This window comes from Canis lupus, chromosome 1 (genome assembly GCF_048164855.1).
Source record: "Canis lupus baileyi chromosome 1, mCanLup2.hap1, whole genome shotgun sequence".
Taxonomy (NCBI): Eukaryota; Metazoa; Chordata; class Mammalia; order Carnivora; family Canidae; genus Canis; species Canis lupus.
In genome coordinates, this window is record NC_132838.1 from 106,306,467 (window position 1) to 106,321,743 (window position 15,277).

The 15,277-nt window shown below is 46.1% G+C and overlaps 1 protein-coding gene and 1 long non-coding RNA gene across 4 annotated transcripts; one reads left to right on the plus strand and one right to left on the minus strand.

The window, feature by feature from the left end:
* The first annotated feature begins 4,258 nt into the window (after nucleotides 1-4,258).
* KLK13 (kallikrein related peptidase 13) lies at nucleotides 4,259-14,622 on the plus strand. Of its 2 annotated transcripts, none has more exons than XM_072769692.1 (5): nucleotides 4,259-4,321; nucleotides 8,379-8,568; nucleotides 8,785-9,053; nucleotides 10,174-10,310; nucleotides 11,994-14,622. In XM_072769692.1, exons 1-5 carry the CDS (start codon nucleotides 4,270-4,272, stop codon nucleotides 12,180-12,182), a joined length of 837 nt encoding a protein of 278 aa, XP_072625793.1. In that variant the 5' UTR covers nucleotides 4,259-4,269; the 3' UTR covers nucleotides 12,183-14,622. The 2 variants fall into 2 exon arrangements, with proteins under 2 accessions (XP_072625793.1, XP_072625803.1); XM_072769702.1 differs by lacking the exon at nucleotides 4,259-4,321 and adding an exon at nucleotides 4,390-4,508 and having other exon boundaries at nucleotides 8,885-9,053.
* On the minus strand, nucleotides 4,806-10,295 carry LOC140601141 (uncharacterized). Of its 2 annotated transcripts, none has more exons than XR_012004188.1 (4): nucleotides 10,195-10,295; nucleotides 8,900-9,098; nucleotides 8,130-8,238; nucleotides 4,806-5,073 (listed from the first exon to the last, which is right to left on the minus strand). It is a non-coding gene; the product is annotated as an uncharacterized lncRNA (long non-coding RNA). The 2 variants fall into 2 exon arrangements; XR_012004182.1 differs by having other exon boundaries at nucleotides 4,806-5,113.
* Nucleotides 14,623-15,277: the final 655 nt, after the last annotated feature.

The following is a 15,277-nucleotide window of genomic DNA, read 5'->3' on the forward strand; positions in this document are numbered from 1 at the left end:
AGGCGAAGACTGTTCATCTATAGAAATAGGACAGGAGGCAGAGGATGTGGGCACAGACGCAGGTAGGTGGCGAGACTGATCTTTCTAGTTTTTGCTATTCTGATGGGTGGAAAGTAGTTTTCTGTTGCTGCACAGGAAAGATGGTGACTGGGGTGACATCCTTCCCATCATGGATACAGCTGTAGAGAAGAACTCATGGATCTCCACTCCATGTGCATCTTTCCCTCCAAGAGCACAAGTCTGGTTTCTCCCCAGGCTTCTCCATCTCTCCATCTCTACGTCTTCATGCCTCTTTCTCCCTTTTCATTCCCTCTGCCCTCTCCCACCCACCCTGTCTTTCTATCACTGTGTATTTATCCCTTTGTATCTTTCTCTGTCTCCCCCTCCCTTTACGTTTGCATCGGGGCCTCTCCTCTGAGCCTGGGTGTGGGGCCAACTTTCTCATCCCAGCCAGCACTTCCAACCAGAACTTCCAGTCCTTGCTTGACAAAGAACCCCATTTTGAAGCCAAGCTAGGGTGGGGCCTCCGGAAACCTCAGGCTACCTCCATCTCTAGCTCTACTTATTTAACAAGCACATTTGTGGCCCTTGGTCTGAGTCAGGCTCTCATCTAAGCACCTTCAAATAATAACTCATTTAACCCTTCTCTATAAGACATGGAGATCCTATATTATTGATTGCACAATTTTGCAATTGGAAACACTGAGGTACAGGGGGATCATTTCATTTGAACACATGTCACTTGAATGGTCTAGCTCCAGAGTCTCAGCTCTGAATCACTATGGATACTGCCTCTTTTTCCAGTCCTTTCTCCAGCTTTGCCTTCTGATGGGGGAAAACCCCTGATCTATGAGACAGTACACCTTGTTTGGTCTAGTTGTGTGACTTTCAGCAGCTCACTGCCCTCTGTGGGCTCCAGTTGCTCCCAGTCAGGTGACGGGGGTGGAATGCACCCAACTCCCAGTAGGTCCATGACCTTACTTCAACCTGAGTCAGCCAACCTAAGTCCAGGCCAGTCATAAACCCCAATATCAGCATTGATCTGGTACTCACCCTGAAGCAAATGTCAAAGGCAGCCGCCCCCACTCCGCGTTCCAGTCCTTTCCAAGCAAGAGAGGCTTCTCTGGAAGTGTAGACCCAGGCCACAAGAGGGCATAGGTACACTGACTTCCCACACAAGCTTGTCGGTCACCTCACTAAACTGCATCCTCCCTCCTCCCACATCTCCTCCACCCAACCTGAACCCAACACTATTTAGAAAGAGTGAATTCAGTGCCCACTCTGGAGCCAGCCTTGTGATGTGGGGGAATTTCAAGGTGGGGACAGATAATACTCTTTCTGTCACCTTGGGAGGACCTCACAGCTATGAACCAGCCCTCTCCCACCAAAACCCTACCCCAACACAGACACTCAACCTCACATCAAGTCCTCATTATTACTATCAACCCACAACACCAGCTCAGCTATATTTCAACACCTCCCATCCAAATCCTCAGTCTTGGCTCCAAGCCCAACCCAGTAGGACTCCATCAACATTCTTTTTTTTTTTTTTTTTTTTTTTATTTATTTATGATAGTCTCACAGAGAGAGAGAGAGAGAGAGAGAGAGGCAGAGACACAGGCAGAGGGAGAAGCAGGCTCCATGCACCGGGAGCCCGATGTGGGATTCGATCCGATCCCGGGTCTCCAGGATCACGCCCTGGGCCAAAGGCAGGCGCCAAACCGCTGCGCCACCCAGGGATCCCTCCATCAACATTCTTATCCCCAGATACTTCCCATCTAGAACTCTATCCTATCCTCAAAACCAACTCCTCACCCTATCCTCACCCTATGTCTATTCTCCCCAAACTCACTTGCATCCTAATGCTGTCATCAAACCCATCCTGTCCAGAAACTTTTGTTCCTAATGTAGGAGAAAAATGTGAAAGACTTTGAGATGGATACAATAGATGTCTCTGATGGAAAACTAAATGGGTTATTGGATTTTATGGGGTTTCTGCTTCTATTATTGTCTTTGAGCTACTGTACAACTCCATAAATCATAGACAGCTGATAACAATGCAAATCATTCTTGTCCGTAACTGTGCAAATGAGTTTTGTCAGGTGGAAGTACAATTAATTTCCTTCCCCCTACCCATGTAGAATAAACCAGTTTTGAATCTATTTTTTTAAAAAAGAGTTTATTTATTTTTTTCATGAGAGACACAGAGAGAGGCAGAGACACAGGCAGAGGGAGAAGCAGGCTCCCTGCGGGGAGGGACTCAATCCTAGGACCCTGGAATCACACCCTGAGCCAAAAGCTGACGCTCAACCACTGAGCCACCCAGGTGTCCCCAGTTTTGTATCTATTTATAAATTCATTTCAGCATTCCTTGTTGACTCTACCTGTGTGGTTCTTTGTAATATCTTACTAACTCCATCATTTATTAATAAATCAAAATAAAATCTTTGACATATATGTATTTCATATATGTAGGAGAGTCATGGTTAGATCCTTTTTAAAAACTTGTCTTAAAAAAAAAAAAAGACTTACCTTTTGACACTAGATTTGATGCCTATGTCCAAACTTAAACTTCTCCAACATAGACCACACTAATTTTGATATGAACCCTCATTCTGCCCATCTTAATCCTTTATCCTTATTATGACACCACTGCTCTCTCTCCAAACTTCATCTGATCCCCATCCCTGGCTATCTTCCAAATTCTGACCCCACCTCTGCCCTCCTTAATCCTTAATCCTGCCCCCCTCCACCCCCTAGGATTAATTCATGGCCCCACCCAGTCACAGTTCAGGAGGCACCTACTCATTCCCCAAACACCACCTCTTCCTCCTTCCTCTTCCCCATCATCCTGGCCCCCAGAGCTTTCCGATTCCTGCTTCTCCCTCTCCACCTACATCCCCATGGACTCCCTCACCCCAACTGGCCTTGTTCCTAAAAGGCCATTTACCCACAATATTGCTTTCCCAGGCCTCATCCAAGTCCAAGTCCAATTGACTTTCTATCTGCCTATCTGAAGATTACCTTCTTGCACCTGATGGTTGTGAGGATAGGGGAAGGGAAATGGTGGAGTAAATTTAGGCATCCCTGTGTTTTTCAGAAGGGTTGGAGATGGAGTTGGTGCTGGAGATGAAGCTGGGAACTGGAATTTGGATGTGTTGGGTTTGATGTTTGGACAAATTTGAGATAAGGCTGTTAATGGGATTGGGTTTGGGGGATAGGCTGACCACAAGGAGTACGGTTGGAATTAGGGAGATAGGAATAGGGTGGCAAATGGCCATCTGGGAGCAGATGGTTGTTAGAACACGCACAGGGGTTGGAGAGATTAGAAAGTGGGATGAAAAATGGGTTGACCTAAGGAGGAGTTATGAGGATTTCAGGTGGGTTTGAGGAAGGAAATAGCTTTCCTCTTCCCTCTAGGTGGGTCCTGAGGCCCCAAGGTTCACAGTGGGTTCAACTGAGGCCTGGGTGGGGCCAGATCTGGGTCCCAGCTTGTCCTGGAAGCTCCGCCCCACGCGGAAGGGCCATGCCCAGACTAGGGGGTGCCTGGCAGGCGCCTGCTGAGCCATTGGGGGTGGAGAGGGGGAGGCCAGCAACAGGGAAATGCTGAGGGCGCTGGGGGAGGGAATTCAGGGGTTAAAAGCCATGGGTCCGGGCTGAAGTTGGACGCAGCTGGCGGTGAAGCTCAGCACCCCGGCCTCTCACCGAGGTAGGGTCCGCCTGGGGCAGGGGCGGGAGCGTCAGAGGGGAGGAGTGGGGAGAGGAAGGAAAGGTGAGGAGGGAAAGGAAAAGAACAGCTGAGTCAGGGAGATGGAGAGGGAAGCCAGAGGTTCAGTTATAGAGATAGAAATCTGCAAAGCTGCAGAGGGTGAACCATACTGAAAGATAAGCTGTTTGAGGCCAGGTGCCCGGGACGACCCTGAGAGGGTAGCAAGGGGGCGGAGAGGCGGGAGAGAGTTCCTGAGGGCCCGGCTCCCTGGAGGGCGCGGGAGGACGCGGGTGCACGCGGCCCCAGCCCCTCCTCCCTCCTCACTGGGGCTCCCCACCGAGGATGGAAATTAGGGAGAGGTGGTGCAGATTCCAGGGTCAAGGTTCTTAGTGAAGGAGAGGAGATTCGAGACTGGAAAGTGCAGGAGCAGAGGTGATGAGGAGGGGCGGTCAGAGACTGGGGGTGGGGGTGGGGGTAGGGGGTCGAGCCAGCCCTTAACACCATCCCCCCACACCAACTTCCCAGGCCCCGCCCGCCCTGCGCCCCACCCCGGAGTCGCCATGTGGCCCCTGGTCGCTGCGATCGCCTTCCTGATGGCGGCCTTGTCAAGCGGTAAGAATGCGCGTGGGTGGAGGCGGGGTGGTCACCCGAACAATGGTAGGAGGGTCAGGCCAGGAGGAGGGGGCGTGGGAGCTTCGAGCTCCGCCCACCGCCCACACGGGGCCAGGTCCCGCGGGGACAGCCCCGAGAGCTTCCTGCTTGTCCCTGCATGACCTGGTTTCTCCGATGGGGTGATGCGGTGAGCCCACTCTCCCACCGACCCCAGGCCCTTCCCTGATTGCCCACCTCTGCACTGAGAAGCCCCCCACCCCAAACCCGCAGCCCCTGCCCCTGCAGCAGCTCCCTTCCCATTCAAGGCCAGAGAGAGAGAGAGAGAGAGGTTCAAATCTTGACACTACCACTTTGAGCAGATAACTTAGCTTCTCTGTTTTTTTTCATCTGTAAAATCAGAACACAAAAGTCCCTACTACAAAAGGTATGAATATGAAAATAAGCAAGTGCAGGGCAGATAGAAGGGGCTGGCAAATTAGTCGTTATCACTTTATTTGAAGTACTCTCTCTTCATTCTCAGCGCCTTCCAGAACCTTTTAGTTTGTTCTTCCTTCAATCCTTGGGGTGACCCCAAACCTGGTTCCACCGTGAGTCAGTCCCAAAGATTCCTTTTCACGTTTAAGCGCCTTTTTGCAGCCAACTTCTCTGGAAACCCCATCCAGGCATCATCATCCATCCACCCTTATGTCCGTAGGTCCATCCAACCATCCATTTAACTGACAGCTGTTGAGCATGGGGCATTGTGCTGGGTGCTGTACAACAGACACAGTTCCTGCTCTTAATACCCAGAGCCTAGCGGGGAAGGATGCAGACATTATTCAAACAATTACCCAAATAATTAGTTAATAATTAGTCATGACTGTGACAGGAGGTGATGGCTTCAAGGAGCCAAGCCAGTTGCCTAGAGTTGTAGTGGCAACTCCTGATCTGGAATGCATTCCCAAAGGACTAGACCCCTGAGCTGAGACCTGAAGGAGGGAGGAGTCCTCCGGCACCTGGCACCAGGCACCACCCTTGGCCTGAAGGTGGGGTGGTTTCTCTCCTTTGGAGCCACTCCCAGGACTCGGTGCCCATGTCCCAAGCCCCTCCTGGGTACCACGCCCTGGGCTAGGAGCTCCACATGCGTCGTCTTGTGGAGCCCTCAACAGCCTTATGAGGTAGGAGCACTATAATTACTCCAGTTTCACTGCTAAAAACCTGGGACTCTGAGACAGCAGGTCCTGCCCCAATGACACTGGTGGTGCCTGAGTTAGGATCATGATCCATATTGTCTGCCCTGTCCCCCAGCATCCTGGATGTTAGTTTCTGGTAACCATCTTCATTATTTTAGATCTAATGGTCTGCTTAGACCCAACTCTTTTTTTTTTTTTTTAACTTACAGCATATTAAAAGTAAAGTTTATATCATTGTCCTAAATAGGAAAAAGCATCCTTTGCTATAAATAAAAGGAAAAAAAAATAAAGGAAATAGCATCCTTTGCTATAAATAAGAGGGAAAAAAAATAAAGGAAAAAGCATCCTTTGCTATAAATAAGAGGAAAAAAATAAAGGAAAAAGCATCCTTTGCTATAAATAAGAGGAAAAAAAAATTCTGAACCAGGTAATAAAAACAATGTGTTTATTGGGTTGAACCATCTGCCATTGCCAGTAGTGAACCCTTTTTGACCTCCCTCAAAACAGTGATTGTAGATGGTTCAACTTAATAAATTTTAGGTTGCTGGCTAAAGGCTTCTGCTTCCTGGCTTTAAAAAGTGAGCTCAGCGAGGATTAGAGAGATGTTAAAAGCCTATTAGCCCCATCATGAGACTTTCTCCTCAACAAAATTAGGACTGGCAGAGAAGTAGCAGTGATTCTGTTTCCAAGGCTGCAATTTGATGCCTCATCTCTGTACCACCTAAGATGACCTTGTGCCCACCAATGACTCCTGTCCCCAATTTTGAGAACCACTCAGCTGCTCCTGTGGTTTATGCAGGTGCAGAAGCTGGCCCAGGGAGAAGAAGAACCTGCTGGCTATAGAGCGGAGGACCTCCTGTTGTAGCTAATAATTTATAACAGTCCCCACTATGGATGGAGGCCTTACCTTACATTATGCCAGGTGCTGTGCCCAATGAGAGATGTTTTCCTACTTTACAGCTGAGAAAGCTAAGGCTAGTGATTGGTATAGGATCACCCAGCCAGAAAGTAGCACATTTAGGTGGACTTTCTCTCTCATTGCTGGCCACTGTGTCTCCGATGTCAGCCATAGTGCCTGACACATATAACACTTATTGATTGAAAGCCTACTATGTGCCAGACACTGTGCTCAGTCTTGGGAATACAGCTCTGAATAAAGTGGTTAAAGGTACCTGTTGTTGGAGCTTATAATCAAGTTAGGGGGATTTTTTAAAAAGGCCACATAAATGTAAAGAAATATAAAGAGAAATGAGTAGTGATCATGGCTCTGATGAAAATCAACTGGGGGAATGTAATAGGAAGTGGTTGGGGGCCTGGGATGGGTAGTATTAGACCAGGTGGCCAGGAATATGGAATGGCTTATTTTTTCTTTTTTTTTTTTTTAAGATTTTATTTATTTATTCATGGGAGACACAGAGAAAGAGAGAGGTAGAGACACAGGCAGAGGGAGAAGCAGGCTCCCTGCAGGGAGCCCCATGTGGGACTCGATCCAGGACCCCAGGATCACACCCTGAGCTGAAGGCAGATGCTCGACCACTGAGCCACCCCAGCATCCCACTGTGTACTAATTTCCTTATGTGTTCATTTGGCCTTCTGGATAGTTCTGTTTCCTCTGGGGTTAGTTCACTGTAATTCTGCCTATTGCCCTTAATACTTCTCTTTCCGGCTACTAGTTTTCTTCATGCATCTGGTGATCCTTGCTTGTCCAATCACATTTTCAGACAAACAAGGGGCTGGTGACTTTTTAAAAGTAACTGGTATGATGGGGTGCCTGGTTGGCTCAGTTGGTAAAGCATGTGACTCTTGATCTTGGGGTCATAAGTTCGAGCAATGTGGATTGGATATAGAGATTACTTAACAAAATAAAAATCTGTTAAGAAGTAACAGGTATGAAATTTGGGGCTATTATAAATACAGTCTTCCAGGATCATGCCCTGAGCCGAAAGCAGATGCTTAACCACTGAGCTACTCAGGCGTCCCTGGAATGGCTTCTGAGGAGGTGATGTTTGAGCTGAGCTCTCAGAATCAAGAAGAACATAGGCACATAACCTGTAGATTCTGAGTGCCATCAAGTAGAATATTTCATATACCTGATGTCCTGTGCCTGCCCTGTCCAATATGATAGCCACTGGCCACATGGAGCTCTTGAACATTTCAAATGTAACTGGTGTGGTTGAAGAACTGAATTTTTCTCATTTTAATTAATTTAAATTTAGATATCCACATGTAGCTAGTGGCTACCATATTGAATGGAATAGATCTAGAGAAAGAACTGTCCAGAAAGAGGTGCAGCAAGTACAAAGGGTCTGGTGTGTCTGGAGAATGGTTGCATATATCTAGAACAGAGTGTGTGAAGGGGAAGGGTGGGAGATGGGGGCCAAAGTGGCTCATAAGAGTCAGATGATACAGAGTCCTGCAAACTTTGAATTTGAGAGTAGTTAGGCTCTAGGTTATATTTAAAGCCATAGAGGCCCCCAGTAAATACATATTGAAAGGATGGGTGGATAGATAGATGGACAGATATGTATTTACTGCCTAGGTAGATGTATAGGTCATTCTCATTCCCATCTCCTGAAATCCATCCTCATGGTGAGGTGAGAAAATGCAGATGAGGAGAAAGTCAGCCTTCTACTTACCTTGTTCTATGAACTCTGTGAACCCCCAGTGGAATTAGCACTTATACGGAAAAGGACATCATCACCTCTTTGCCTTGACTCATCTCCATTACATGGAAGATGGCAACTCCTAGAGGCCAACGAATGAATCATCAGTTCCTAATCACCCAGGGCAAAATTCTGACTCCTTCCCCAAGCCCAGGGCCTCTATCCATGTCCCCCCTCCCCCCGCCCAACCCCAATTCCCTAACATTTTCTCTTCTTCACCAGGCATCTCTCAGGAGTATCCCAAGATTCTCAACGGCACCAATGGGACCAGCGGGTTTCTCCCGGGTGGCTACACCTGTCGCCCCCACTCTCAGCCCTGGCAGGCAGCCCTGCTAGTGCAAGGGCGGCTGTTCTGTGGGGGAGTCCTGGTCCACCCCAAATGGGTCCTCACTGCAGCACACTGTCTGAAGGAGTATGTGGGGGTCAGGGATGAGGGTAGGGTCAGGGATGAGGATAGGGATGAGAATGGACTAGGGTGGTGGGAGAGTGGGGCCTGGATTGAGGATGAGGTCAGATTTAGGATTGGGGTTGGATGGGATTGGAGTTGAGGTGTGGAAGATACTTGGAGAGAAGGAAGCTGGTGGAGATGGGCTCATCCTCTCTAATCACCCCCTTCCTGCACCCACAGCGGGTACAGAGTTTACCTGGGCAAGCATGCCCTGGGGCGAGTGGAGGCCGGAGAGCAGGTGAGGGAGGTAGTCCGCTCTATCCCCCACCCTCAATACCAGATCAGCCCCACCCACCTGAACCACGACCATGACATCATGCTTCTGGAGCTGCAGTCCCCGGTCCAGCCCACGAACCACATCCGTGTCCTGCCCCTCTCCCACAACAACTGTCTCCCTGCTGGCACCTGCTGTCGGGTGTCTGGCTGGGGCACCACCACCAGCCCCCAGGGTATGCGCCCTCACAGATGGTCTGAGGGGTCAGTGGCTGGGAAAACTGGGGCAGAAATGGGAGGGAAGATTGGAGGAGGACTTCTTTATATAAATAACAATAAATGTATAGTTATATAGTGTATTTTACATATCACATATATGTGTTGTATATATCCCTCATATAAATACATAAAAATTTATATATAGTTAAATATGTTACATATATCCTTTAGACAAATGTCTATAAATGTTATATATGTCATAGATCATATAGTTATATATCCTTTATAAATACATAAATTTATAAATATGTATAAAGTTATGTTATATATATCTTTTATATAAATGTACAGTTATACAGTTATATAATATATATGTTAAAGGTCAAATATAATATAAACATATATATCCTTTATATAAGTATATAAATTAATAAAACCCAAATATTATAATATATGCTATATATTATATGTATAATACATTTATATAAATGTATATCACTATACATTTGTATACAAATATGCAGATTATATAGATTGATTTTCTAAATCACAAATTCTATGTTTATGTATTTATTTAAATATGTCTGTATATAAATTATGTAGTATAGAAATTATACATAAATATATTTAAATAAATATGTAACTTATAAATTTGATATAGTGGCAGGCATGTGTTTGTTAAGGGTAAGGAAATGCAAGTATATCTTTTGTGTACAAATTACATGTGCATGAATGTAGAGTTGAGCCTTACAGCAGCAAGGGCCCTTTGCATCTCCTTAGTGGGTGCCTGGGCTTCCTCTCATCTCATTCCTTCTTCCTCCCTGACATGCCATCTCTTCCCCTTCTTTTCCCCATCCCTAGTCCTGTCTCTCACCATCTCTAACCATCCCTCTCCTCATCTCCCTCCTTATTACAGCTCTTGCCTCACAGTCTCCCCGCATTCTGTCCCTCTTTCCCTCCACTTCCGTCTCCCTGTTTCTCCTGGCACCTGTCTCCTACCTCACTTTTCCCAGATACATATCCATTCTCTTCCCTATCCCCCTTTCCATCTGTTTTCTACTGATCCTCCTGTTTAATTCCCATCCCATAGCCTGTCCCAGACAGACATCCTTAGATTCTTCTTTCTCTCCTCCCCAGTGAGTTACCCCCAAACCTTACAATGTGCCAACATCCAGCTACGCTCAGATGAAGAGTGTCGCCAAGTCTACCCAGGGAAGATCACACCCAACATGCTGTGTGCCGGCACAAAAGAGGGTGGCAAGGACTCCTGTGAGGTGAGAACAATGGAGTGGTTGGGTTGCCAAGGGCCAGGATAGGAAGCCAGGATGGGAAGCCAGGATGGAGGTGGGGACAGATGCTGGGGGGGAAGGACTTGCTTCTAGCCTTGGGGGAAGCAATCTTTTAAAATGATCTGTCCCAAATTGAACACCAATTAAAAAAAAAAAAAACCCTAAAAAAAATAAAAATAAAAATAAAAAAAATAAAATAAGACAAAAAAAATAATAAATAAATAAAAAAAATAAAATGATCTGTCCCAGGGTGCCTGGGTGGCTCAGTGGTTGAGCATCTGCCTTCTGCTCAGGTCGTGATCCCCCGGGGTCCTGGGATTAAGTCCTGCATCAGGCTCTCAGTAGGGAGCCTGATTCTCCTTCTGCCTAAGTCTCTCTGTGTCTCTCATGAATAAATGGGTAAAATATTCTTTAAAAATAAAAATAAATAAAAATAAAATGAAATGACATGTCCCGTAGTATCGAGGGTCAAGATAAAAAGAGAGTACCCATGGCTGGAGAATATAATTCATCTTAAGCCTCATATTTCACTGATAATGTTGAGATTCAGAAAGGTTGGCATTCTTTCATTTGCAAGTGACAGAAGCCCAACTCAAACCAGCTTAAGCAATACACGCTGGCTTTTGTAACTGGAAACTCCAGAGGTGTCTTGCTTCAGGCACCAATGGATCCAGGTGCATAAAGAATGGGTTTAGGGCTCTGTCTCTTTTCAGCTCTGCTCTTTTCTCTTTTGTTTTTATCTTCATTCTCAATTAAGCTTTTCCCATGCAATAGCAAGATGGCCTCAGCAGCTTTGGTCTTACATCCCACTCTCCAAAGCAACTCGGCTAAAAAGAGTTTCCCAGTTGTTTACATGAACATCTTGAGTGTGAGTCTCACTAAGCTGACTTAAGTCATGGGTCCTGAAGCATTGCACTGGCCAGAGCTGTGGGATTCTCTGATGGACCAAGTCTGTCACAGGATTGGCTGTGTGGGTCAGGGAGGGGTAGGGACAAGCTGCAAGGATTGAGGGTAAAGGAGGGGCCTTTCCCCCAAAGAGAAAATCAGGAAGTAGTTACCAAAATAAGGGGAAATAAATGGGCAAAACTCTCCATAAAACACAAGAGACAAAACCTATGTCCAATAGAGGAGGCTTCTGAGATTGAGTTTTGGTTCAGTGGGAAAGAGTGATTAATGAGTTAATGATCTGTGCCTCAACTGATCAGTGACATATGCCTTGGTCCAGGGAGGCAAAGTGGAAGTACATGTGTTGCATACCCTACCCAGGTATGGATGAGTTTACTCAATAGTGAGATGGCACCAAGGAACCATAAAGGCACAGCAGGGCTGAGGGGTGGAGGGGTGCCAGAGAACCAAGAGTGGGGGTTGAAGTAAGGTGTCATCACTCTCCTAAGACTGAGGAGAGGAGAAAAGCATGGAGAGAGAAGTCTCTTACTCTTGGTCTTGGTGTGCATCCATCTGTCTTTCTCTTTGTGGCTCTTGCTGTCACTCTGTTCCTCTGGATTTGTCCTCTTCTGTTACACTCTCACCCTCTCTGTGTACCTGTCTCTCTTTTGTCTCTGCCTCTACATGTGTCTCTCTCCATCTTTCATTCTCTCCGGCATGTCCCTGCCTATACCTTTGTTTGGCTCCACCAAGGACCTCACCTCTCTTTCTTCCCCCACTCAGGGTGACTCCGGGGGCCCCCTGATCTGTAATGGAACGCTCCATGGCATCATCTCCTGGGGAGACTTCCCATGCGGGCAGCCCAACCGGCCTGGCGTCTACACTCGAGTCTCTCAATATGTTCTATGGATCCGAGAAACAATTCGAAACCACAAAACTCAGGAGCAGAAATGGACAAAGGGCTCACAATAAATGCTAGGTTGGCTCACCTGCCTCCTTCCTCCCTCCATGCCCTCACTAGGTTTGCCCATTGCTTCTCTGCCCCTTCCAAAGTTCCACTTGAACCTGTGATCCATGTTCTCAGTATGTCTAATCCCAGCTGTCGTTTTGTGTTCCAAAAGCATTAACTCACTTCCAATATCATGATCTCCCAGCTACTATATCCTGAAACACCTTGGTACCTTCAACATCCCAACCCAGACAACGTTCCAGGGCTCCCACCATTTCAACATAGTCCCAGATAGCCATCTGAATGTTCAGTCTGTGGAATACCCTTAAGTACATCCATTGGCCTATCTCCGCAATATTCTATGTCCCATGAATGGAATTCTCTACACAGTATGCAACACCCCTTCAAATATTTATTTATTGCCCACATTCTAGACACTTCTGTGTTTGGTGCTCAAGAAGGTTCTAGATTCCTGTAATATTTCATCCTGAAAATATTCTCTTATGCCCAGAATCTGCCCCAATAATATTCTGCAGATCTGAATGATTAATCACATCACAGCTAATATTGAATCCTCATAAATGTTCATTCTCACATAGTTTGGGGTTCCCAAATGTCGCATCTCTACCTACATCCCACATCCATCCTACATCCCAATATTTTTGCCAGTATTCCCCATCTCTGAATCCCTATGCCCACTAAAGATCAATAGCAAACTAGACTAGAGTTTTGAAGTTCAGTACCCAGAGAGGCCTCCATGCCTAGACCCTGTTATCTGCCAAATATTCTGTCCTTTTATCTCCCCCACAAGCATCTTTGTTCAGTGACCTCAAATGCAGTAAATGCTCAAGCCTCCTGAGTACCAGTTTTTAACAAGCCAGAGAACTCACTGCCTCTTTTTTTATCTGTAAATGGGGCTCATCATTTTTCCTCATAGCATTGTTATGATTAATGTCAAGCACTTCCACTATTATTATTTGCTTATTATTATTATTATTCTCTATAAAATAGAGATGTCAACAACAACCCCTCAAATTTACAGTGTTTGCAAAAAGTGTTACATTTGGGAGGCCTGGCTGGTTCCGTTGGTAGAACATGTAACTGTTGATCTCAGGGTTCTGAATTCAAACCCCATACTGAGCATAGAGCTTACTCAAAACAAAACAAAACAAAACAGAAAACAAGAAGTGTTGCATACATGTACTTTTTCAGCATTTATTCAATGCTGACCAATTGCAGGCACCCTCCTGGGTGTTGGTAAAAACAACTTTATTTAACAAATATTGGCACTTATAAGCCAAGCACTGTTGCAGGCACAGCTGATAAACAGTGAATTAGTTAAAACTGCCCTTGTAGTTTTATCTTTGTAAGGAGACACGATTAAAAAAAAGGAATAAGGAAATAGACGGGCAGGTGGAAATGTGAGCCATGGCAAAAAAGCAGAGATGAAGGATAGGGAACATTGAGTTAGGGGAGTGAGTGGAGTTGCTATTTTATTTTACTTTTTATATAAGTTCTATGCCCAATGTGAGGCTTAAACTCATGATCCTGAGATCGGGTCACATGTGACCCAGCAGGTCCCCAGAGTTGCTATTTTAAATAGAATGGTCTGGGGAAGAGACCTGAGGTGGTGCCATTAAAAAAACAACAAACAAACAAACAAACAAACAAACAAAAAACACTGAGAGGATGGAGAGAGAGAGCCAAGTGCACATCTGGGGAGCAACACCCCATGCAGAGAATACAAGTGCAAAGGCCCTGAGGCAGGAGCCAGCCTGGTCTATCCAAAGATTGGGAAGATGGTGAAGAGGTTGGTGTGGAAGTGACTGCATTTCAAGAGCTCAGGCAGGAGGCAATGGTTCTTGGACTAGGTGATGTTCTCAGGAGAATTAAGGTGGCAGATTCTGGATCTGCTTGAAGAGATTATTGGACAGTGTTGGCTGACATCAGATGAAGAATGTGAGAGAAAAGACAGCCAAGGATGACTTCAATGCTTTGGCCTAAGCAACCATATACTAATGGAGATGCCATTTACTAAAATTGAGGAAACTTTGGGAGGAGCAGATTTGCAGAGAAATGCCAGAAGTTTTTGTTTTGAACTGTTTATTAGACAAGTGGCAACAAAGTCCACCCTCGGGGGATTTACAGAAAACTTACAATGAATCTAAATAGCTGCAAATTGTGACGACTTCTATGTGATAATAAATGTAAACCATGAAGGATCTAAACAGGATTTTGTATTAGAGAATTAGAGGGAAGGCTATTTTCCACAGGTAGTCAGCAAGGACTTCTTGGAGGAGATGGCATCTGGCTGAAGACCTAGAAGGTGAGAGGGATCCACTTGAGCAAAGAACAGTAGCAATATCTCTGAAGGAGGGAGTCATCATCTTTCAGAGTCCACCATCCCCGGACTACAAGGGAGACTGTAGTTTAGTGTTTTATTTTTATTTTTTTAAGATTTTATTTATCCGTGAGAGACACAGAACAGAAAGAGAGGCAGAGACCTAGGCAGAGGGAGAAGCAGGCTCCCTGCAGGGAGCCTGATGCTGGAATTGATCCCAACCTGAGGCAAAGGCAGATGCTCAACCATTGAGCCACCCAGGTGCCCCTAGTTTAGTGTTTTTTTTTTTTAATATTTTTTTTTTATTTATGATAGTCACAGAGAGAGAGAGAGAGGCAGAGACATAGGCAGAGGGAGAAGCAGGCTCCATGCACTGGGAGCCCGACGTGGGATTCGATCCCGGGTCTCCAGGATCGCGCCCTGGGCCAAAGGCAGGCGCCAAACCGCTGCGCCACCCAGGGATCCCTAGTTTAGTGTTTAAAAGCACAGGAGGTAGGGGTGTCTGGCTGTCTCCGTTGGTGGAGTGTGAGACTCTTGATCTTGGGGTTATTAGTTCAAGCCCCACTTGGGGTGTAGCGATTACTTAAAAATAAATAAATAAAAGCACAGCAGGTGGAGTCTGAAGGATCTGGTTTTGGATGGAAGAATATCTTTTGGGATTCTCTGTTTCCTCTTCTGGTACTAACAGGATCTACTGCTCAAGATTGTTAGAAGGAAGACAGGCATTTAAAGTCTGCACACAGGGGCACCTGGGTGACTCAGTGATTGAGCATCTGC